General features: G+C 36.5%; 1 protein-coding gene across 1 annotated transcript; it reads left to right on the plus strand.

Moving 5' to 3' along the window:
• Positions 1-25666, plus strand: C1H14orf132 (chromosome 1 C14orf132 homolog). The gene is made up of 2 exons (XM_026679381.2): positions 1-461; positions 23003-25666. Exons 1-2 carry the CDS (start codon positions 435-437, stop codon positions 23225-23227), a joined length of 252 nt encoding a protein of 83 aa, XP_026535166.2. The 5' UTR covers positions 1-434; the 3' UTR covers positions 23228-25666.
• The last annotated feature ends 612 nt before the right edge of the window (positions 25667-26278 follow it).

The raw sequence follows: 26278 nt of genomic DNA on the forward strand, positions 1-26278 counted from the left end.
TCCCCATTGTCTTCCTCGCAGCCTCCCTGGAAGGAGCTTTCTCTCGGCTCTTCCGCACCCTGAGCCTCCGTGGGGAGGGGCGTGACCAAGGCGGGCAGGTGACTCCACGCGCGTCTGTTTCCTCGCCGAGACTGGAGCCTCGGCGTCGATCCTGCGGCCGCTGGTGCCGTCGCCTGTCTCGCCTGGCAAGCTTCTCGGCTGACTATGTTCCCAGAAAGCTGATTGCAGCCGGGCAGCCACGACGGCACTGCCGCCGCCATCCCAGTGAGCTGGAATTGGTAACGCGCCCCAAGTTGGTCCTGCAGGAGGCCACTCCCCAGCAACCCAAAGAGGCGTCTGGGCCGGCCGGCGGTGATAGCGGCCTCACTACCAGCTTTACCATCGTCTCGACCACCACCAGTAGCAGCAGCAGCAGCTCTGAGCCCAACAGCACCATGGACCTCTCCTTCATGGCCGCGCAGGTAATTGGACCGCCATGGCGCGGTCGGCCGAAGGGCGCTTCCTTGGGCTTTAGACCCGGGTCCGGTCCCGTCCCCCCCCGAGCCTCCGGGCTCGCTCTTCCTCCCGCCCTTCGTGGATGTTTGGCAGGGTGGCGAAAGAGGAGAGGAGCTGCCCGAGCTTTGACTCGGTTCCAGGCAAGGATGCCTTCGGGTGGGAAAGAAAACACAGTTGCGCAAGGCTGGATGTTTTCGATGCCAGTGATGGCTTCTGCACATTTCAGACTCAGTGATTGTGTATCCTTTTCTAGGGAAAACGGTCCCGTAATTTTTTTTAAAAAAAGTCTTAAGTTAAATCACTGCATGTGGGAGGAGATGGTGGAGGGAATAAACAGGCTTAGGCAGGTTTTGAATAAAAATGTCCCTTTTAAAATGCTTCACCTGAAGAAGGCATAAATGGGTGTCTGTTTAGCTCTGCAAATAAATTATGCTACTACTATACTATTGTTTGGTACCGCTGAAAGCCTGATCAATACTTTGATTATCTTTGGTAGCATGGATAACTTGGATAGAGTGTCTTGAGTAACCTTTAGCAGGATAGATCATCTGGAAGAAAATATATCAAATATATAAAAAAAAAATATCTCAAATATGTAAATATATAACAACATGTAGTGAATGTGAAGTCCTGGCACGTATACTCTGAATTCAGAGCACTAACCATTTTTGAGAGGTAAAACTGCTACCTTACTTTCTTTGTCTTACACAAAAGAGGAGGAGTAAAGTATAAGTAAAGATTAAAGCTTAATTTTCTTAGGCGAAAGAGGAAAATAACCGTATGTTAATTAATTATATATTTCACCAGATGGTCTGCTGGTTGACCTCAATGCGTACTGACTGAACAATAATTTCCTATTCTAGTCTTCCCAATGTGGTACATTTCAGGCATGCTGTGCTTGCTCTCCTATGATCATTAAGTGTTGTACGTTATGATTCTTGATTCTTAACGAATGTATCTTTTCTTTTATGTATACTGAGGGTATTTACACCAAGACAAATTCCTTGTGTGTCCAATCACACTTGGCCAACAAAGTATTCTATTCTATCACTATCTAGCATTGCCCTGCTACTTCCAGATCAGTTGCACTATGGCTCCATTTATTTTCCCGGCTACCGTAGAATGGCTCCAGGTTAAGAGAATAATAAAGTGAAGGGAATAATAGTTCCACCCTATCTGGAGGGCATCAGATTGAAAACAGACATATTTGTTTTTTACCAAAGAAAGTTTGAGGCATAATTAACATTCTTCAAAAGACCAAAGAAATTATCACTAGAGCATGGCTGTCAAACTCGCGGCACAGAGGCTGGATGCGTCATGCACTGGCCACACCCACACCCAGTTTAGTGAAGGAGGGGAAAGTCCCAATATGTCATGTGATGCTGCTGTGATGATGTGAGTTTGAAACCCCTGTTAAGTGCCCTCTTTAAAAGACCTGTATATTTCCCAGCATCCTCTTTAGTTGGAGGAGAGGGGGAAAATCAATTTAACAGCAACAAAAACATTTTTTTATTTCCCCCTTCTCTGTTTCCAGGTAAAATGAGCCTTTAGAATTTATTTCAAAAAATATGTTTGAAAGCTTAATTGGGAGTTGCAGCAAACAGGAGTTGTGTAATTGGACATTTTAAGCAAGCTTTCTTTGTTTTTAAAAATAGGATAGTAGCAATAGGGCTGAAAATACTGCTGGTTGGATTATTTTTAGTTTGCAAAGCTTCAAATTTCTGCTGTGTGATTTCATCTTAATTCAAATTAGATTGCATTACGGATGGATGTAATACTTTTCTTGTGATGATAACAATTAGGCATCATGCTTGAAAAATGCATTAACTTGTTTTATTAAAAGTAATAAAAATGTCAGTATGAATTGTATCCTGAGATAAATTTCTTCCACCATGGATGTTTATATTTAAATTTTTTATTTTCTATCATATATTCAAATATTGGCATTTCTATTTTCAAATATTTTTATACCTAGATCACTTTAAATGATAATAAGTATAAATTCTTTATATTTTCTAAAAACTATTTGACACAGTCTTGAAATGTAAAATGAATCTGATATAGCTTCTTGCTTTATTTTTTTAATGGTTGTGAAAATGTCTCTTTTGTGTAAAAAGGAGAATATACTTTTGTTTTATTTTGGAAAAAGGTGAATTTGAAATTTTGATACAAACTTGAACAGTTCTACTTTCAGATAACAATTACATGAGGTGAATTGACAAATTGAAATAAGAGTTAACAAGTTGGCATAGCTTGATCACATGTGTTACGTTGTTTCTGTCCAGATATTTAACTAGGGGTTAGGGTTAGGGTTAGGGTTATGTTGCAGTAAAATATTATATAGTAAGCTATTTCCATTCAATTATCCTCTTTTAAAAATTCCATTCTACTCCCTCTGTAACAGCCACTCAGGATTCCATAATTGTTGAGCAATCTTTGCTCCTATTAATGACTATTCAAAGTTAAGATGGACCTCTCTGGGGTTACTTAGAACCTGGATTCAAAGTTCCGATAGTTCCCCTTCCCCCTGCAGTCATATGACTGCACATCAGACACTCAGCAACCAACCTCCATTTACAACTATTTAAAATATTCCGTGGTCACATGACCATGTTTTATGATAGTTTTGCTGAAAACTGGCATTTAGTTCCAGTTTTTGGCTAAATGAATCCATAGCAAACTATTGATTCAGTTAATGATTGCCTCGTTTGCTTTATAACCACTGTGTTTAATTATCACTGCCAAAATGATCATAAAATCAGGTTGGTCACATGGATGATCAGATTTATGACCATCACAACTTACAACCATAAAAGGCAAGTAGTCATAACGTGAGGACCACCACTATGCTATTGATTGCTTTCCCGGTAGATTTTCTTTGTTCTCCTGCAAGTCAGCTGATAAATCTGTCTTATCAGCTGGTAAAGTGTTTTAGGAACGTAAACATTGTTAAACTGAGAGCCAACATGATCCGTTAATTAAAGTGTTAGAGTAGGATTGTGGTAAGCCAAGTCCACAGAAGCTCAATGACAGATTTTGGTCCAGTAACTTTTTCTCTACCCAACCTACTTCCCAGGGTTGTTATGGAGAAAAATGGAAGAAAAGAGTATGCCAGTGTGGGCTAGTGGTTAAGGCACAAGCTAGAAACCAGGAGACTGTGAGTTCTAGTCTCATTTTTGACATGAAAGCCAATTTAGGCCAATTACTCTCTCTTCGCCCAACTCACCTAAAAAGTTATTGTGGGAAAAATAGGAGGCGGAAGGGGCATTTTTTTATGTTTGCCACCTTGAAGTACTTATAAGGTAATAAAGATGAGATAAAAATAAAATAAGTGGGATATATTGTAAATTTAATAAGTAAGTAAACACTTATTCCCCTTTAGCAGTTTGCTCATAAAATCTTCTTTGCATCTTTATTCCAAGATTATTTTGGGAGTCAGCATAGGATTTTGTCAGCATTATGTATTTTGTTAAGTAACTTTCATTTTCTTTGTTCTTTGCTGTTATTTCTTCACCGTTCTACCAAGATTGGAGTGGATTATAAATTGTGTTGATCTTAGCAATATAGAGTTCTTGTCAACCAGTAAATCTTGTACGATAGGTTGAGGCCATTATTGAGTTTCTTATAATTTTGGTTATTTGGGAGGAATGGGGAAGAAAGAATACTATTCCTCTTTGATGTGAAAGCTTCTCTCTATTTCCAACTTGTGAATATTCTGAGTTATGTTGATTGCTTAGGAACAACATCTCTAGAAATCTTAGACTTCAGTATTGATTATCTCACATGTGCAATGGGAAGAGATCATGGAAAGCATCTGGAGAAGAGTGAGTTACTTTTCAAAAGCAATTTCAGGATGGATGTGGCTTACATATAATTTTAATCAAGGAAGAACCCGAAGTGGCTGGAGCTGCATCATATACTTTAGGGGTATATATTTATTTTTAATATGACACATAGTGGTTATAATAAGTTGTATCGTGTTTTGCACTCCAAAACTACAGGAAATTTTGCAGTTAACTTTTGGGGGGGGGGGAAATCCAGATTGAAGCATTGTTAATAGGTAGTTGTCTATCTTCCACTTAAAGGAATCCAGTGAGGTGACCTCACCAATTCTGGTTCAGTTCTTCTTACCCAATATTCAACTGGATGACTACCTCTTGAATAAAGGGTATTTTTCTTATGAAAATAATCTAGCATTTCCCCCTCTTGCCCCACCTCCTCAGTAGAATATTGAACATTATTCTGTACAGCTGAGGTCTAATAAATGTTGAAAAACTACAGTTAGGCTAAATGACTTCTTTTGTATGTAGTATAACTTTTTGTTGTTTCCTTTTTTTTCCTTTTGTCTGTTGACATGTGCATTCCCTTTCCTTTTTTCTTTTTTGCTTCTCTCTAGTGTATGTATTAAAGCAAGCAATCAAAGAAATAATATAACCAGAAACAGCATTACTCTCGGGCAGAGGATTTATTGGTAATCCAATTCAAAAGCTACTGTATCACTTTATGTCTTTACAATACAAATCCATTAATCATATTTTAGCCTCATGTTGAACAAACTCAGTCTGTGTATGATTCAGTGTGTGAATATTGAACCTCAGAAAGTGGATTACTTAATCAGACATGATTGAGTTAACCAAAACTAAGCATGCAGTGCAAATGTAGTTTATGTATTTTAATCAAGAACCTTCAGAAGAGGTTCCATGGCTAAGAATAACAAAACCTGGTTAAATGGTGTAGGTATAATTTAAGATAGTGAAATAAGTTATGTATAATTTTAGTGGAGTTACTTTTAAATATATTTAAGCCTTTATCCAACCCATAGTCCTAATAAGGCACGCTGCACTGAAAATATATGCCCAATTAGAGGAAACTCTTTATTTTTAATAAAGATTTTCTTATATAATGAAAATTATATCTGTACTGGATGAAACAAAAATAATTCAGTGTGATTTTCATCAAGGAACTGAAGAGTTATGTAGATGTAATTGAAGAGAATATTATCTCTTTTGAAACAAGCATGCCAGTTGCAACTAATGAAGCCTGACGTTTAAATTCTAGATGGCTTATTTCTTAGTAATTTATCTCTTGCAATTCTTTTTCAATATCCATCCTCCAATTAAAACTATAGAAGTTATTCAGATGAGATGTTGGATACTTTTCTAACTCATCATTGCTATAATGGCAAGATACAGAGTCCTGTAAAAACTCTTACTTAGATTGAAGTGAAATGCAATGATGTGGAAAATTAGGATGAGTGCATCAAGAAATTCATTGATGATAAAATGTGTTAGTAAGTTTGGCCTTCAGAGGAAATGCTACATGGCATGATATACCTTCAGGAATAAGAAAATTATATCATAACCTTTGATATGAAAAGATCTGTCTAAATACCAACCTGTCAATGTTTATCTTGATTAATTATCAGTAGCCCCAAAAAGGGAATTGTAGGTGCTACTAAAATGCAAAGTACTTTGGTGATAGTAGATAGTAGAATTGTGCTTTAATAAAAATTAATTATTTAGACAGTTTAGTTTTAATTAGTAAAGCCAATTCTGTTTATCTAAATAGTTTCCTCTTATATAAGAACATACAATAATAATATTCGAAGATTGTAGTGAAGCAAGTAGAAGTAAAATGAAAGGAAATCTGGATTTCTGGCAGATGTTTTCATGGCAGAAACATCAACTTACATAGGTATTTGCACGCTTTAGTGATTTCCAGTCTTTGGGGGCTGGTAGACACATCTGGAATTTTGAGACTAACTTGTGATTATAAATATTGCCTCTTTTTGCTGTGAGAACACATATTTTATAAAGGTAAAGATTCCCCTTGCACATAAGTGCTAGTTGTTTCCGGCACTAGGGGGTGGTGCTCATCTCCATTATAAAGCTGAAGAGCCAGCACTGTCCAAAGATGTCTCCTTGGTCGTGTGCCCGGCATAACTAAATGCCAAAGGCGCACAAAACACTGTTACCTTCCCACCAAAGTGGTCCCTATTTTTCTATTGCATTTTTACATGCTTTTGAACTGCTAGGTTGGCAGAAACTGGGATAAGTAACGGAAGCTCAGTGGCGCTCAGGTGAATTATTCTAACATCAATAGCATGTTTACCAGGTGTAATTCTTATTTGTATGTATTTCCTTTTACACCTTTTCATTTAGTTTCATTTGAGCCTCCTAATGCTTTGTTCATAGAACAGTAATGCATTTTTAATTTCTGAGTATTTTAGAGATATGTATTTTTACCCTCCTGACAGCTACAATCATGGTGTTTTTTTCTTTTGCTGGTGCTGCTGCAAAATGAGAATGTTTTGATTTCCGTTCAGAATACAACCAATGTACATAGCTAGGTATCAGGATAGATACATTATGCTGCAATGAAAAAATACACTGAGGTTTTTAATCTCTCTATACAGAATTATCAACAGATTGTAGCAGACAAATATTTACATATACATACTTTACATATGTCTAAATATTCCATCTAGTCTTATCAGAGAAAAAAGTTTTCCTGCACAAGTAAAATAAAATCTCTAGTGAATTTATTTATTTCTGTAGCAGTAAGTAATTTACTGAGTTGTTCCCATTTAATATTAGCAAACTATGCTGCAAACCCTTCTTAAATCATTGATCACTTGGCTGAATACATGGAAAATTCAAAGTGGAGAAGAAATGGTGCCATACATACACTAAATCTAACTTAAGAGAACATAGTTGCTATATTCATGTAATGCACATTACCCAATATTAGTCCATAGCATGTTGGTTTGATTCCACATGTCTTGTATCCCACAATATGATAAACTAAACATTGATTATGTATTATCAGATAATATCAATCTTGATATTACCAATTGCAGCAGTCTTGATCTTATAAAATAAATATACCTGGACATATAGAGGTCAGTCTATGTGCCAGTAGTAAAGAAACACAATATAATAGTGTGTGCAAATCATCATACAACATTCTTAATTTCACATGGTACCATAATAATATTTAGAATCCTCCAAAGCAGATTGGAGCCCAACATGGAAAAGCTATTGCTGATTATTGCTGATGCTTACAGGATAGCTTCCTATAAGAAAAGCCTCCAGGGAATATTAGGAGCAGCCAAGAAAACTAGTAAATGGGTCATTGAACAAATCAAAGTTGTCTCTTAAGAACTTTGACCAGGCTTAAATTATATTTTGGTTATATATAATTTTCTCTCTCTCTCTCTCTCTCTCCCTCCCTCCCTACCTACCTACCTACCTACCTACCTACCTACACACACACACACACACACACACACACACTCCCTTGAGAAGTCTGTAATGGTGGGAAATATGGAAGGAAATTTTACAAAAAGACAACCAGAAAAAGAACTGGATGGCTATACTCTTAGACTTAAGGCCCAAGGTGGAGACTAATTGTCTTGGAGAAGGCCTGTCTATGTGGCTGATAAGAATCAACATTGATTTGATGGCATATAATCAGTCAATCACTGTATGTACTTTTTCTAGATGATCATGTGAGTTCTTCTCATTTGTAAATCTTAGGGAATCTATAATTTGGCCTTACTTTGGAGGTAAATGTCACTGTCAAACTTCAATCATCTATCTGATTATATACTCAGTTCAGTGCTGATATAACTTAGCGTAATGTTGAAAATTGCTTTTCTCCTTGTAAAGGGATTGATGGGAGGAGGTGTCCCCTGTTTTTTTCTGCTGTGGCACATGTAAAATGGGAATAATAAACCAGCAGGAGGAGCTCTGATCATGTCTTCTCAGAACCTGTAGGCACTGGTGACAATGTCAGTGTCCCTCTGCAGAGGGACTAGGAGCAGATGTAAAGATTGCTGTTTTTATTCAGGCAAAAAAAAAAAAAAATACGCTTGATTTGAAAAAGTTTGTAAGTGATAACTATTGAGGCCCTTTTAAATTTTCCAAATGAGGAATCTAATTTATGTCCAAAGCATTTATGTATAATAGTATTCCTGTAAAGAATCTTTTGTAGTTTAAAATTGACTGTTTAGTATAACAGTAACATAACAGAGCTCTCTGTTCTTGTCTATTTTCTTTTTCCTACAATCGAATGGTTATTACTAAACTAACAATGGCAGCTATTGTAATCTACCAATTTCTTCCCCCAAATGTACCAATTAAAAGCAAGAAACGGCTCCAATAGAATTGACAATATACAATTACGGTATTTTATTTATAGACTTAGTTTGCAAGTTTTTAAAACCGGTTTACAGGGTTGATCTTAGACTTGTAAATTCATGAAAGAATCAGCCTCTAGACTTAACTACAGGTAGTCCTCAACTTACAATCATTCATTTAATGACTGCTCAAAATTACAATGGCACTGAAAAAAGTGGCTTATGACCATGCTTTGCATTTACGAATGTTGCAGCATGCCCATGGTCATGTGATCAAAATTCAGGTGCTTGGCAACTGACTCATATTTATGATGATTACAGTGTCCCAGGTCATGTGATTGGTTTTTGTGACCTTCTGACACACATAGTCAATGGGGAAGCCAGCTTCCCTTAACAACCCTGTTACTAACCTAACAACTGTAGTAATTCACATAACTGTGGCAAGAAAGGTCATAAAATGGGACAAAACTCATTTGACCAATGTCTCACTTAACAGCATAAATTTTGGGCTCCGTTGTGGTTGTAATTCAAGGACTATCTAGTACAGCCTCTTGGAAATCCTTATATTTTTGGCAGTAAATATACATTTGAGATTGGGAAAGAGAGGCATTCCATTATAGTAAATGCTTGCTGAATGCAGTTATCTGAATTGACCCATAAATCTGGAAATCATTATTATTCATGAAACATTATTAACATTTATATGGCTTCATTTATGTTTCTAATTTTTCTAAGTTGCCCAGTAATGGTAGTTGGGGAAGAGAATAAACCGGGGAAGAGAAATTTGTAGTATTCCAAATTATTATATTCTCCTCCATGCTGCATCGAGAGCCCAGGATGGGTTGACTCCTTCCTATGATGTCATTTAGCTGAGTCTGTACTAAGATATAAAAGCCAGACCCTGGAGGTTACCTCAGCTTTTGACTCAGCTCCTTTCAGTCAGTAGCTGTGTCTCTGAAAGCGTTCTGTTAGATAGCAATCACCAGCGATCTTCAGTACTTTTTTCCTTGCTTCAAGCAGCTTCCAGGGATCTGGGCAGCTGCTCTTCCAGGAGAGCAGGGCTCTCTCTCTCTCCTGCAACGTTGGGAGCAGCATTGCCAGAGCACTGTTCAGGCAAGTTGGGCAGCGTCTGTAGACCTCCCCCACGCCTGCGGATTGAGCGGTCTAAAAAGCGATCGGCAAACCGATAACAGCGTCAGCCAGCTGATCGTGTGGCGAGAGGCTGCCCTTTCCTTTGCTGACTTCGCTCAGGGCTCTTTATAACCTAAGGAGCAATTCTTCGATCTCGGAGCCTGTTTCCCATAGTCAGTGGCCATCTTGGATTGAAGCCTTCCACCACGAGGTGAGCAGCCATATTGTAAGCCCGGGGGCCATTTATACCCTAAGGGGCTTAATAGAAAAATTTACAAACAGTTTCTTTCCATCATAAGAGCCTTTTATTCTACAATGGAGCAAGATAAGGGTCAGGCAGAGCTTTCCCCCCCCGGTGGAGCAGTCTCTTAAGCCCAATAAGAGAAAAAGATGTAGGCAATGCACCCAATCGGTCCAGAGGGAGGTGGCTGCTAAAATCAGAGCTAAGGCTCTATCCCCTAAAAAGGCAACTCAGGCTGAGTTGAGGGCAGAAAAGCGCAGACATGCAGCCCTAGAGAGGCAGTTCAACAGAAGGGAGTGCAATTACAGCAGGTTTCAGGTGATACTCGTGGGCCCCAGCCAAGCCCTCCCAGGGGAGGAGAAGTTATCTTGAGCCTTTCCATCCTCCATCCTGGTCTCCTGAGGCTTTAGCAGTACAATATGATCCTCAGGATCTAAGCAGATCTAGGCCTTATTTCCAACAGGCTTCTGGGCCCTATGCTCCTCCCCCTCCCTCCAGGCCTCAAACCTCTTCTCAATCTAGGCCTGAAGCACCTTCACTCCCACAGCAGCGGGCCTTCAGCCTTCTGCCTCTACCTTTGAGCATAGACCAGGGAATATCCAAGATGTTGTCTCATTGGCCATTAGGCAGGGATTGGCTGAAGGCTTAAAGCAAATTCTTCGACCTCTGGAAAGGGCTCAGGCCCTTCTCCCTTCTCAATCTACAAGTTCCCTGCCTCATCAACCTGATTTAGGGCGAGACCTTTGACCAAAATCTTTCAGAGGAAGAGGACTCTCTCCCAGAGCAGACATCCTCTGCATTGGTCTTCAATCCATCTCTCTTCAGGCCATTACTCAGCAAGGCTTTGGTCACTGCCAAGCTGTCGCCAGAGGAAGTGGCTCCCGAGCCACAGGGAAATCCCTCTAGCCAGGGAGACGCACTCTTCTCCAAGCCTGTAGTGCATGCAGGGGTTTTGCCTTCTCCCACTTTGCTCCTGAACATGGTATAAGCAGAACAACTTGCTTCCGTGTTCTGTCAATTTCAGACAGATGTTGATCATAAAATTCATAAATCACCTCTGCATGAATAGTTGGAGTATAAATTAGATACTCATCATATTAAAGACTACTCATCATATTAAAGTCAATGACATGGTCATTGACTACATTGCACCCAAGTAGTGTCCTTATTATATCTTTCCTTAATATGGAAACAGCACTGTCCCTTCATTGTTGTTCATGTTCTAAGTAGTAAATAATATATTCTGACTGAAGGAGTCCAGTTCCTGTCCATTTTAATTTGCTAGTGCCTGTGTAAGTTATTCATTTCATCTTTCACTCTGTTGAGTTTTCCTATGTTTAAGTTTTTCTGTCTTTGCAGTTTAGGATCTTATTTTCCTGCAAGACAACATCAGGAAGAAGATGTCCCAAAGGTTTTAATCTAATGTCACAACCACAAGTACTACTCTTGTGCTAGCTTTTACTCAGTAGCATGTTAAGTGCCAGTTGACCCATGGGGGCCATCATCCAGTTATACTGTATATCTATATGGTTTTCTTGTTAAAGTATCAGTGTGGTTTACCAAGTTGCTTTCTCCCACACAGTATGAAATGATGCCTTTACCCTTGTCACTAAAGTGAACATTTGCTTACAGCATCTTCCTATAATGTTGCTGCCTAATATAGGTGCCTATATGCTTTAGCTGGGTAGCTGGCATTACCTTCATGCTTTGGATGACCCTGCTGGGATTATGTATTTTTGGAATACACTCCCAGGGAACACTCTCAGGAAGAGACTTATACACATACATACATCACAGTGAGGCACAAAAATGGGACTTGACATTAATTATATCGGTCCTATTTTATGGATAAGTTTGCATTCAAAGAGGCCCTGAGGTTTATGAAACATGCCATGTTCAAAAGGACAATGAAATCTGATAGGTTTATCTTTTGAATGACTTGCTATTCTGAGAAATAATGTAACTGCAAGATTCTGATCTCCATCTAATATACCACCTTTTTTGCCACAATCCCAACCAGATGCCTATAGTAGTCTTGAACAAGAAAATAGCCCTTTTTGTGTCTTCTTCTACAACCTGACACCCTCCAGATGTGTTAGACCTCATATCCCATGATTCCAAGACAGCATATCTGGAAATTTATAAGACTTGATGTCCACTACTTCTATAGAACAAAAGGATGAAGACATCTGGGCTATAATGCTATGAGTAACATCAATGGTATTCATATTCTCTGTTCATTTATCTATTACCTATAGAAGGCATCTAGGCAAATACCTGGTTTTTACAAATAATTTATAAATCTACACAACACAAGGAAATGGCTACTCATACCAGGAACCATCAGTCTAGAAATGTGCATTCTAAACCCATCAAAATGTCAAAGTGATACATGAAGAAAAATAAAAGGAATTTCAAAGTAAGGATATTACATATACTAATGCTTTTGAACATAACATTTTTTAATTGCCATCTGGTAAACTTCAAGTTCCAAGACAGCATTATTCAAACTTTCATTATTTTGCACACCAGGCTGTGCAAACATTATAAGTAGTTCTTTTCTTCCTTTCTCCAGGAGAAAGGAATTTGAATGTATGAGTTTCTTCAAGATTGCGTAGCAATAGCTTCACTATTTAAATGAGAATTGAAAAACTATTATATTATCATTGTAGGCACATCAATTTAATTGTTCTACTTTGAAGTACATTAAAATTTAGGAATACTGTGATTTAGCTTATGAATACTAATTATCCACCTATGACTCTGTTTCTCCCCTCCTCCCAGGGTGTGTCATAAATCACATTCTCCAACAAAACACTTTTACAGGCTATAGAAAACATGCCTTTCCGGCTGGCTCTGGTAACCTGAGACACAATCTGGAGAAAGGTATGCATGGAATGTGCTTCTGGTCATAGCAAGTGAACTGTTCCATCAGATCTACCCCACCCCTCCTTCTTATGGCAACTCGAGAGCAAGCCAGGAATGCTTTACGAGTTGACGTTCGGCTCCCCTCACTTCCTGAAGGTGACCTGCACAAAGCGAAAACAATTTGAGTACAGATATAGAATTTAGGGGTGCGGGGCCCCCCCCAGGCTTGTTTGGATTTTCTTCATGGAACCTTATGAAGCTTATAAAAACTAATAATCAGTAAGGATGATTTGGAGAATCTAGTAGACAACAGTATATCGGAAGAAATAAGGTATGGGGGTTTATATAATATAAAAATGCATCCAGATGCTACTATTTGCAGATATTTCTTCCTATAAATATAGATATGTTTTTTTTCTCAAAATGTCCTCCAGCTATGGGGCCTTTATGCCCTATCCAGGATCTTCAGTGTTTTCTTCCCTCATGTTACTCACCACTTCCCAGGATTCTCTGCTTTACTCCACCCGCCCCCCATTTCTTCTTTTTCCAGTGTTTACCTCTGCCTTCTCTTCTTAAGTCTTTTGCCTCTACTCTTTGCCTTTGATCCCCTTCAACTGTGTCCTGCATTTTCCTCCTCTTCCATTGGCAGTTATAAATAACCAGCCTATTATTTAAATTAAGTCATCCCCCACTTAGAGTACCAGTATAATACTGGTGTAAGAGGAACCCTGCCAAATCATACCAAAGGTCTTTGTCCTACATCTTGTTGCCTGCAATGCCTTACCAAGTGTGTCTGTTTCCTTAGCCAGAACATTATCACTTTTGTGATTTTGCATCCACGGATATTTTAGACTCTCTCCATAGTTTGTATAACCTCAATCAAACTCATATAAGTCTTTATTTAGCATTACAGTTTATATTAAATCATTTAAATCAGTCTTTTCTATTCTGGTGTCACTTACATTTGTTCTATGATTCCCTTCATCAGTGATTAGAATGATGACATTATAACCATCTCCACATAAATATTTTGGAAGAATGTCTCATTCCTCTTGTGTCTATCCTGCATTTTTCTTCCATGTTAATCTCTACCTACAGTATATACCTATTTTTATCTTCACTAACTTTAACAATCATTAAAAACTTAATACTTTCCCTCTAGAAATATTTCTTCCTGAATTACATACTTTATTTATTTATTTTTATTTATTTATTTGATTTGCCAATTGTTTACAAGATAATAAGTATAAATGTATACATAGTTGTGAATACATGAAATGGGTACATATAAGAAAAATAAAAGAATAAGAGAAACAATAGGACAGGGACGGTAGGCACGTTGGTGCGCTTATGCACGCCCCCTACAGGCCTCTTAGGAAAGGGGTGAGGTCAATAGTAGACAGTCTAAGGTTAAAGTTTTTGGGGTTTGGGAAGAAACTACAGAGTCGGGTAGAGTATTCCAGATATTGACCACTCTGTTGCTGAAGTTGTATTTCCTGCAATCAAGTTTGGTGCAGTTTACTTTGAGTTTGTATGTATTGTGTGCTCTTGTGTTGTTATGGTTGAAGCTGAAGTATTCATTGACAGGTAGGACATTGCAATGTATGATTTTATATACCATGCTTAAGTCAGACCGAAGACGGCGTAATTCAAGGTTTTCTAGTTCTCATTTTATTTATTAATACTTCTTAGTTCATGTTGGCGTTCCTACCCAAGAGGCAATTGAAATGCTGCTTTGCCATCTTTTTACTATTAAGTGTCAGCTTTTGATATCTGGCTATTAAACAATAAGTCTTCCTGTGGCTAGCAGGGTTAATAGCCTCATGACCTTTAAAGACATTAAATTCACCAAAATACTTGCTAGCACATGGAGAAGATTTCTGAGAATTATACTCCCATACATTTAAAGGTTGCCAGATTGATCTCATGGACTTAACTCTCTTTTATCGTATACTTTCAAAAGTGGAGAAAATAATGTAATGTAAATGTACTGCCACACTTTTTTTTTTTTTGTATCAACTTTAGAAAAGAATTGCATATGCAAAAAATCATAAACTCTTCGATAAACCAGCTTTCCAAATTTTGGTGATCTTTAAAGTTAATTAAGTTTGTCCTAGAGAGAATTTAATAGGGCAGTTTAATGCATTAAGCTTCCAAATATATTTACACAATCACACAGTTCAAGATGTTGAAAAAAACCATCCGGTGGCCATTTGGCAATAGATGGTCGATTGTGTGCATTGGAGAGATTTTAAGAGTTTTAATAGTTCCTTCCATGGTTGGTTCCAGCTCTAAAGCACATTTCATCCATCTTAATTCACCAATCAAAAATGGCAGGAAGCATATAACTAGGCTTGTGGCGAAGACTAGTGTGCCTCTATTTGTGTCCTGGTAGTGATAATTGGAATAAGCAGATTAATTAAATTTCAGTCTACTTCACAATTAACTGGGAAGAAGTCCAGTTGAAATAAGTGGGATTTATTTCTGAGTAAGCATCTGTACAATTGTACCATAGTATAAACTATGCAAAAACATATAGAACTGCATTTTATTTATTAATATATATTAATCTGCCTCTATAGTAGCTACTTAGTACTCTCACATGAACCATAAACAGTAGAAAGAACTGCTGAAATGTTGGATGGTGTCTGAATTTCTCACAGAATAGTTTTTCTCTGTTGAGACTTGGCTAAACACCTTAAAGATATCTGAATATTCATTCAAGATCTCTTTTTCCTCTTTGCAGAGAGGAGTGATTGAAGAGGAAGGGATTATAAGAGAATAAGCAGACACACAGTGGGGAATACACATTAAAAGGAATGTGGTGGCTTGGCAGCCCCAAGCACATTCAAGCTGGGAGCTTCAAGCACCCTGATATATTTCCCATTGTGTGCCTGTTTATAATCCTTTCCTCTTCAATGACTGTAAATACAAACAATAATTAACTTCTAATTATCCCAGTGCTGGAATGAACATTACTAAGGGTGGGAGAGTGGGGGGAAAGGAAAGCCGAAATAAAATTGCAACCATAGACACAGTCATATGATTTCCCAGTTAGTGACTGCTTTGCTTAATGACAGACCTGCCAGTCCCAATTGTTTGAACTAAGAGAGGAATACCTGAACTTAGATGTTGATGGAAGAGGTATATAGCTGGATGTCATCAGCTTACTGGCATTAGCCTCTTTCCGAATTTTATTTTTTCCTGGCTTCAGGCTATAGTTTCCAGGTTATAAATCTTTTTGTCCTTAGGAGCAGGAGTCACACATGCATCAGTTGGAAATCCTTTGGCAAGAAGCATAGAATATTCACCATCATTGTCATCATCACCTGGGTGGGGTTGTATGTTTAAAGGTACAAGGTTGGTGAAAGCTACACCTCATATAAACATGGTGTTTGTTTGTGATTATATGAGTGCATACACACACACACACACACACACACAGAGAGAGAGAGAGAGAGAGAGAGAGAAGTGGCTGCTTTCTATAATTCAAAGGCTACATTAAGAAGAATTGCTTTTGTAGATACTGAGTACTCCTGAAAAGCCATTCTATCCATTATTTAATAAGAATAAATGGGCCCATTTTAAACCTCTTTGTTCATTTAAATTTCCTGGGGAAAGTTTCATTATCCTTTTCCATACCCCTAATGCATCATTTCCTTTAAAATCTAATCCGTGTGTGTTTTGACTGTAAAAATCATCAGGTCTGAGTTTCCAAAATGAATGCTGGGTGATTTCTGCACATTTATTATGGGGAGTTCTTTTGGTAGAATAGTAGTTTCTATTAATTTCTCAGCTGTCAAAGACATATGGGACCTTTCTAAGTAAAGCTTTAGTTGGAAAGTGAAAATATACTTGATTTAATACCTTTCTGCTTGCATAAGAGTTATTTAACCTTTGGAAAGGCTAGAAATATTTTCATGATGGTTAAAGCATTTTTACAGAGGAAAAAAATAATCTAAAAAGTCAAGAAGCTTCCTTGCGTATCAAGTCACCCTATTATCTACGTAGTCTAATCTTCTCTAACTGGCAGCAGAGTCTTAGACAAGCCTTTTTTTTAAACCAGAATTACCAGAAATTGAACTGGGACTTTATCATGAGTTACGTTCTAGTTTCATTTATATTTGATTATTCTCCATTTGATGTTGCCAGATTTAAAGTCTAAGGAACTATGATTCATATTTCTCTGCAATTCTGCTCCCCCCAAAAAGTAACTGTCTCCAAGTATTTTGAAGTGTCTACGATACTCAGCTAATATCATCCAGCCTGGTACTATAAAATTTAGCACATTCAAATATCACCAGAGTAGGCAATCCTGTATTTAATTAAAAATCTCCCTCCCCCATTTTTTTTCTTTTTCTGTTGTAAGGTTTTATTTGAATCTGATCTCCTAGGATTTCTTGCCAGACATGAAGAAAATAAGGCTGGTCCCATAATGCAGGGATCTCCAACCTTGGCAACTTTAAACCTGGAGGACTTCAACTCCCAGAATTCCCCAGCCAGCAAAGCTTGGAGACTCCTGCTATAATTGGATATAAAAAATATACATAGCCTTATTAAAATGCCAGGTTTTTGAGATGTAAAAAAAAAAATCACATCAAGATAAATCACTTCAAGATTATTTCCATCATTAATATAACATATAAGATGTACAATTCAATTGAAAAACAAATTTAAAATATATATTTTTTGGGGGGGAGAATAAAAATAAAAAACTTACAATAACGTGGTTGCAAGAATGCTTTACATCTCACTTGAATTATACTATTTGTTTTATAACCACGTTTGAGCCCTGAATTTCTGCTGTTAAAGCATAAAGACATTTGTTAAGTGAGTGTTGCCCCATTTTAAGACCTTTCTTGTCACAGTTCTTAACTTAGTAACACAGTTGTTAAGTGAATCTTACTTGTCAGAAGGTTACCAGAGGGGAGCACATGATCTTGGCACACTGCAATCATTGTAAATACGAACCAGTTGCCAAGTGTCTGAATTTTGATCATATGGTCACAGGGACGCTCCAGTGGTCAAAAGTGTGAACAACTGTCATGAGTCACTTTTTTCAGTGCCATTCTAACTTCAAACAGTCATTAAAGAAACTGTTGTAAGTTGAGAATTGCCTATACCTAGAAGACTTGGGGGATCCAGAACAGCTAAGTCCTATACTTAGGCGAGAAAAACCAAAAGTATACATATAGACAGGGTGAAATTAGGCTTAATAGCAGTAACTGTGAGAGGGATCCTGGAGTCTTAGAGGACAACCAGCTAAATATGAGCCAGCAGTGTGCAGCAGCAGCCAAAAAAGCTAATGCAATTCTAAGTTACATTAACAGAGGGATACAATCAAGATCAAGTGAGGTACTAATACCACTCTATAAAGCCTTAGTAAGACCACACCTAGAGTACTGCATCCAATTTTGGTCACCACACTATAAAAAAGATGTTGAGACTCTAGAAAAAGTACAGAGAAGAGCAACCAGGACGATTTGGGGACTGGAGACTAAAACATATGAAGAATGGTTACAGGAACTGGGCCTGGCTAGTCTAGTGAAGAGAAGGACCAGGGGAGACATGATAGCAGTGTTGGAACATTTGAGGGACTGCCACAGAGAGGAAGGGGCAAGCTATTTTCTAAAGTGTCTGTAGACCAGACAAGGAATAATGGATGGAAACTGAACAAGGAGAGGTTCAACCTGGAAATAAAGAGAAACTTTCTGACAATGAGAACAATCCACCAATGGAACAGCTTGCCCTCAAAAGTTGTGGGAGCGCCATCACTTGAGACTTTCAAGAAGAGATTGGACTGCCATCTGTCAGAAATGGTGTAGGTTCTCCTGCTTGGGCAGGGGGTTGGACTAGATGACCTACAAGGTCCCTTCCAACTCTGATTATTTGTTAGCTTATGGAGTAGTAGTGTAACATGAATGTAGTAATGCCAAATATTGCCCACACTTTTGCATTCAGCACCAACTGGAAATGTCCCATTTCCAGATCACATCATAACAGCTCCAGGACAAAATTCAGATTTAATTTGCAATTACCAATGTACATCAAGCTTCAATGACTTGGAGATCACAAATTCTTGAGCTGCCTTGGAGTCAATCCATTTTTCCAATTTTGGCATTCTAATCATTATTTATGTGTCCTTTCATATAGCAACTTCTACAATTATCTGCTAATTTTTTCACTATATTTACATACAATTCTACAGTGTTGATATTAACCAAATATCTATGAATCCTAACAGATAGATTTCTGTAGTTTATAGATTTATAGCTCACAGCAATTTCATAATTTCACATGGGTCACTAATTTTCACATTCCATTCCATGTTTTCATTTGAATCATGCCGATTCTAATATTTTTGTGTAGTTAAAAAAACAAAACACCTAACTTAATATTGGCAGGTTCAATATCTATTGGTCTGCTTATGTTATGACATCTGGATGTATTAATGAGCTTTCCTGACAATGTGCACAAGGATGTCCCTTGGATGTTAATTTTGTGAAATGTATAACCTTATCAGCCTCTTTTTGAATGTCATCTTTCCCACAATCCAGAAAATTAGACAGAGACATAACAATCTTTTCCACATTCTGGAATTGCTCTAAGACTTAAGCAAAATTCTTTTTCTGTTAATTCAAATAATGCCAAGTTGTCCAATTCTTTCTCCATCTCTCTATTTATAACTTCTGTCTTACTTTGCAAAACTTCCACTTTGTCAGTAATTTGTTTTACATTTGCAGTCAGTTGCCTTACGGATTCTTTAATCTTAACTTCTCCTTTATCCTCCTTCTGTTTCCTTTTTAACCATAGCAGTCAACTTTTTTGCCAATGTCTTCAAACATTGTCTGTAATAATTCCGATGAAATGGCCTTGTCTGCAAGTTGTTCTAGTGAACCTCTGCATCCTTCTCCTAATTTAGCAAGTTTTCATATGGTTGCCATTGTGACAAAATGAAAGTATGTCAATTAATTTGGTGAAAGTAAAGGCAGACTCATCTTTTTTTTCTGCTTTTCTTTAACACTTTAGTCCCAAGTAGATCACATATTATCTTTATTTTCTTGTTTTTTTTAAATTTCACCTATTATCTATTATCCTTAAAAATAAACATCAGCATTCGCATAAAAGTTTGGTTTAAACTTGTTATTTTCAGAAACAATTTTGTCGAAAAAAATTGCTTTTTGAGAATCACTGTCCCCTTTATCTGTTTAAAACTGGTTTGATCCTGTTAAGCATTTTGCTTTTAATTTAAAATCCACTGAAATATCTTTTTTTTCTTTCTTAATTTCAAGAAGAAGGCACTCACTGAAAGTATTTGATCTTGACTGTCATTCAGAATACAAGTCCAGAGCTATCCATTAAGGCTGCACAATGGTTAAAGGCACATTGTAAATCCCCTAGTTCAGGGGTGGGCAAACTTTTTGGCTCGGGGGGCCTCATTGACTTTTACAATTTGACAGACGGGCCACCACCTGGTGTCGAAATGCCTGTCATTACAAGTCAAAATCAAATGAATGCAATCATTCAATCATTCACATCAAACCTTAATTCTGTACCAATCTTCGGCGGGCCGGGTTAAAAAGACCAACGGGCCGGATGTGGCCCGCGGGCTGTAGTTTGCCCACCCTGCCCTAGTTCCTAAACTTCAATTCATAATAGAATACAAGAAGCTCAGTTTCTGTGGTCTCCTTCCAAGAATGCAAGTTGATTATCTCAAATGTCTCTCTTTGCCTCCAGAGAGACTTTTTGCTCCTGGCTGCATTTCTACCACAGTCTTGTCCTCTATTCATGGAGCTACTCACAGAGATGCCTAATCACCCATCAGTCCTCATCTGGAACCTTATTTCTTTAATAATACTGATCCCAATGCTTTTCAACCTGGGATTATATCCTTTTGACACCCAAACTTTATTTTTTATTTATTTATTTATTTTGATTTGTCAATCGCTTACAAGATAATAGGTATAAGTATATACATAGTTATGAATACATGAAATGGGTACATATAAGAAAAATAAAAGAAACAATAGGACAGGGACAGTAGGCACATTGCTGCGCTTATGCACGCCCCCTACAGACCTCTTAGGAAAGGGGTGAGGTCAATAATAGACAGTTTAAGGTTAAAATTTTGGGGGTTTGGGGAAGAAACCACAGAGTCACATAGAGTATTCCAGATATTGACCACTCTGTTGCTGAAGTCGTATTTCCTGCAATCAAGTTTGGTGCGGTTAACCTTGAGTTTGTATCTATTGTGTGCTCTTGTGTTGTTATGGTTGAAGTTGAAGTATTCATTGACAGGTAAGTCATTGCAATGTATGATTTTATATACCATACTTAGATCAGACCGAAGACGGCATAATTCAAGGTTTTCTAGGTCTAGAATTTCAAGTCTGGTGGCATAAGGTATTCTACAACGAGTAGAGGAGTGGAGAACTCTTCTTGTGAAATATTTCTGTTTAAACCCATATTGCTTTTGTGGCATTAATAGAGACGTGATTTGTTGTAGCCTTCTTTTAGGTTCAATGTTGGGAATTACATCTCTTAGGAAATCCTAATCTGTACAAACCTCATATGTTCCCTTCCCCATTATGGATTACTCTTAATTTCTACTCTCCTGTTTTTATTTTATCACTAGAGAAAAGCCTATGAGATGTTTCTACATCTGCCAGCAGAGTTCTTAAGGTCATGGGAGCCACTGGAGTATTTCCCAATATCTAGGTGGTCATCTTTTAGGAAGAAGAGGCAAATAGTCCAGGCTTTAAAACTATGATATAGCCAGAGATCATGTTAGGAACATTTTGCTGCAACTTTTAGAAACTCAGGGGTATTACATTTTTTTCATTAAATGAATGAGAAAAGTTATACAAAGTGAAGATAATGGATTGAACATAATCCAAACAAAATGAAAGGCTTTCTAAAATGCTAAATTCTTGGACATTGAAAATGAGACTATAAGTTGGGAAAGGTTTATGACAATTACTTAATAGAAAGAAGAATGGAAGGCACAATTGTTCGTTTCTTGTCATTTTTTTCTGTGTTTCTTATTTTCTATCTTTGGTCTTGTTTATTTAATTGTATTGAAAGTTTCTAATAAAAACTTAAAATGCTAATTTCACATCTTTGTTTAAAGCCATTTTCATATTTGAACCATACTTTCATTTGAAGAATTGTGATCTTTGTGGATGTCACTTTCCTTCTCTTTCCTAATAGCACTTTGACAGTACTAACAAAAGCTTACAATCTTTGACTGGTATTTATCATGAACTGCTTGCAAATGTAGAGATTCCAAAGCAATGGTTTTAGAATTGACATTTTCCTATTTATTTAAGCAATGCAGGTTGGTAGTGGTCGTGGAAGAGTGAAGAACGAATAGAGTCAATAGCCAGGAAAGGACAAATTAGCCTTTGAAAGGTTAAAATGAATTGACTTAAGTTACTGCTTCAATACCCCTTTCCTACTTCTAATCAACACTCACTCCAAGTAGAGTTTTTCTTCAAAAATTGTTTTTCAAACAGGAAAACTTTAAAATATGTGGTCTTTAACTCTCGAAATTCCCCAGCCAGCTGGCTTGGGAAAAATTCTAAACATAATTTCTTTGATTCAGATAACATGGAAAATTATGTTTATTCTAGTCTGGTAGGTGAAGTGTCTACATTAGGGGGAGGAGGTCAGGAATGCCTAAATCATATCAGACTCCTCTAATTGTGTTGCCTAACTGCAGCCCATCAACTTCAATAAAAGCATTGTGTGTTTTGAAGCATCCATAGCAAGGATGTGCCTTGCTGTGTTATTTTGGAAAGCCATACAGTCATTTATTTTCATCGCCCACTGTTGGAAACCTTCCTTAATCCTTCATGTTTTTCATGGAAGAGTAGAGCTCATAAAATTTTGATGTTCTTTGAAAGGAGATGTTGCTGCAACGTGAATGTAAGACATATTTATTTCATGCAGGACATCTGCTTAGATGAAGCTTGTTTTTTTTTTTAAAAAAAGATAACCTTATCTAAAGCATAGTCTCCAGCTTTGCTGGCCAGTGGAGTTTAGCTACTTTCCTGTATGTAATACGTGGATATATGGTAATCTTTCATCTGGACATTAACTTTATGATTCTAATTTTTTTTCTGCAGCTTCCAGTTATGGGAGGAATATTTATGGACTCACCCAATGAGGAATTTAGCACAGAATATTCTTTGTTTAATTCATCTGCGAATGTCTACAATGCTGCCTCAGTGCCAAACCAGCCAGAAGAGACATCTCGTTCTTCAAATGATGCCATTTTGTTATGGATTGCAATTATAGCCACAATTGGGAACATTGTAGTTGTTGGAGTTGTGTATGCATTTACATTCTGAGAGATAAAGAAGAAAACTCAGGGAGACAAGAGTTCCTAAAAGCAGATGTATGAGTATGTATTATTATGTATGTATCATTATGTGTACATACCTATATAAGATGTAAATCTTTATACATATTGGTAGGTAGATGTAATTTCTTATCTAAGGTCCCAATTAACAGCAAGTGGCAAACAAAATCACCAAAATACCCTTTACAAAAGAGACTTTTGTAAATTATGTGGAGATGAAACATAATTTACGTCCTAGCCAATTAAATAATGGATCTAACATGAAAGGTCAATACATATAAATGGAAAAACAGATTTTTTTCATCAAAAAAAATTAAACATTGGATACATCTTTTTTCTGATATTTTTTGTGTGTAAGCCCCCAGTTGTTACGTTCTGTAGCAGTGTAATTGTATTGCTCTCTAAAAACACAGAGCAAATGAAATTTCAATTTATTTTGAAGTCTGCTAGGGAAAAATGGTCAGGGTATTTCCTCTTAAGTAGTGCAGAGCCTCACAATTGAAATCTACATTATTCACAGAAATTTCACAGATGTAGGCCAAATTTAATTTTTCAAAGCTTTCTCTGTGGGAGAAAAAAAATTGTGAGGAGTCCTAAAAGTATCCGCATGTCTGAGTTTGAAAACAGTCCTAGGAGTTAGAAGTCCTCATTTTGGGGGAGGCATGGATTAAGAATCTTTTCTTTCAAGAGTGTTATAGTTTTTAAATGGTTGGAAACCAAACTACTGAATTTGAACTATCCATTTGGAATAGGCTTGGAGGGCTTGAAAAAAGAAATTTGGAGTTAACCAATTGCAACTCCAAAGTTATCTTACCACGAGCTTATGGTGCAAATTAGGGTGCACCAATCTTTCTTAAGACTAAGAACCTTATTGGAAGTATTCTAAAACTGTATGCTATAAAATCTCTTCTCCTTTTGCCAATTTTATGGAGATGAATTTTAAAATAGATATTTTGATCTTTTTAAGAAACTTTTTAATCAAACATATTTATGTGTAATTTTTGGTTTCCTTTATAACATAATGGATCTTTTTTTGTTATCTAATATATTTATATTCTGTTTTTTCTCCAGAAATTTAAGGAAACTCCTTTTCCAAGTTTTTACTACAACCACAGCCCTGAGAAATAAGTTAACTGAGAACTTTTAACTGGGGTGCTAAGAATGATTAGCTTAAGGTTATCTGATAAGTTGCTATTGAAGAAGGACTTGAATCTGATTCTAATCCAATATCTAAACCATCATATGACATTAGCTGTCATCATATGATGTGAGATACCAAACTTTTCTTCTTTGCCTTCATATTATCCCATATAAATAGCTGACAAATAGTCATTGTCCATTAAAATTGTGTAAAAGAGTTCAAAAAATGCTTTGTGATGTTCATTGATGCCTCCTTAAAGTGATGGGGCAAACTTCTTCTGTGAAAGTCTTGATCTAATTGTTTCAAAGTTTTTCTTTTTACGAATTATTTCAGCAAGCACATTCTGGTAGCCATCAATGAGAACATTCATGAACTCTGCTTTTTCTTCCGATGGGCCATTTCTTTTTTAATTGATACTGGACTAGATAGTTCTTTAAATAGAAGATGATCCTCCAAAAATAGGCTTGCAGTCATCATGATTACTCCATTTTTTCCAGGGATTTCAACATCTGGATATTTTTGCATGCAAAATGAATTTCCCCAATTTCTTCACTTCACTTCACTTTTAAATGAAGAGTAAACTTAATTTTACATTCCCTAATGATTTCAAGAACATTTCCATCTTCATGATTACATGAACTAGATAACCATGCCCTTTCTAGTAGCTCTATAAAATGTCTACAGTTCTACCATATCTTACAATGCAGGCCTAATGACCAAATGACCACGGGGATGCTGGAATGATCATAAGTGTGAAAAATAGTCATAAGTCACTTTTTTCAGTGCAATTGTAACCTCAGACAGTCACTAAATGAATGGTTATAACTTGAGAACTATCTGTACTTTCTTTTTCTCTTTCAAAGTTTGAAATATCCTCTGTGGATAAAGAAAAGACTAGAATTTTTAACTAGAAGACTAACATAGAATTGACAATATTTTAGAAAGGGGAATAAAAAGTAATCTTTTTTTTTTTTTTTTGAAAATTTTATTTGGGTTTTCACAAAAACAAAATACAAATACAACATCTTTTTTTGAAAATAGCATGGTCCCAGGTTATCACTTCTTCATACAGACACAAAACTCAATTACATGCTCATTTTTATATTCTATTTCATATCTTATTACTGTTTTATATTTTCTACATAGCTTTTCCCCTCTTTTAATTTTCTCAACTTTATTTTAATTATCTCATCTCAATTCAAATCATTATATTTATACTTTTGTCTGTCCTGTTTCAATTTCATATTATCTTTTCTGATTAAACAAATTTTTCCCCGTAGTTACCAATTGGAGTATGACACCTTTATATCTTTTAATTTTATCCATTCAAACTCTTATTTAAGATTCAAAGTATACCTTTAAAATTATAGCATTCAATATAATACATGACTTCCAATCGAATTCTGCTTGGTACATTCTTAAAATACACACTATATTCTTAAAAATAAAAAATTATATATATATATGTAAATAAAACACACATTCCAATTCAATTCTATCATTAATATTCATTAAAATCTTAGCATCTTTAACATTTCTTTTCAATTAAATATCATACTTCCTTGGGAACACTTATAAACTTTCCGTAGTTAATTCTTTTTTTCCCCATATTTCTCACTTATATTTTTATAAATCATTAATAATAATTAAAATGTTCCCATTTAATTCTCTCATTCACTTTAATTCATTTATTTATTAACAAACATTCCACTACATTACAGTAAATATTTTATCCATCATTTTAGTCATATTTTCTAAATGTATTTCAGTTTGTAATATAACAATGCTATCTTATGTACCTTTGCAGAAACCCTTTTACAATTAAATTTTCACCCATTATCTCTAAACAAGCTTATAGTTACAATTCTTATATCTTTTCCCTGTTTCTCTATTTCTGGT

This window comes from Notechis scutatus, chromosome 1 (assembly GCF_049901735.1).
Source record: "Notechis scutatus isolate UNSWTSFEM ecotype Mainland chromosome 1, rNotScu1.2, whole genome shotgun sequence".
In the NCBI taxonomy this organism is placed as follows: Eukaryota; Metazoa; Chordata; class Lepidosauria; order Squamata; family Elapidae; genus Notechis; species Notechis scutatus.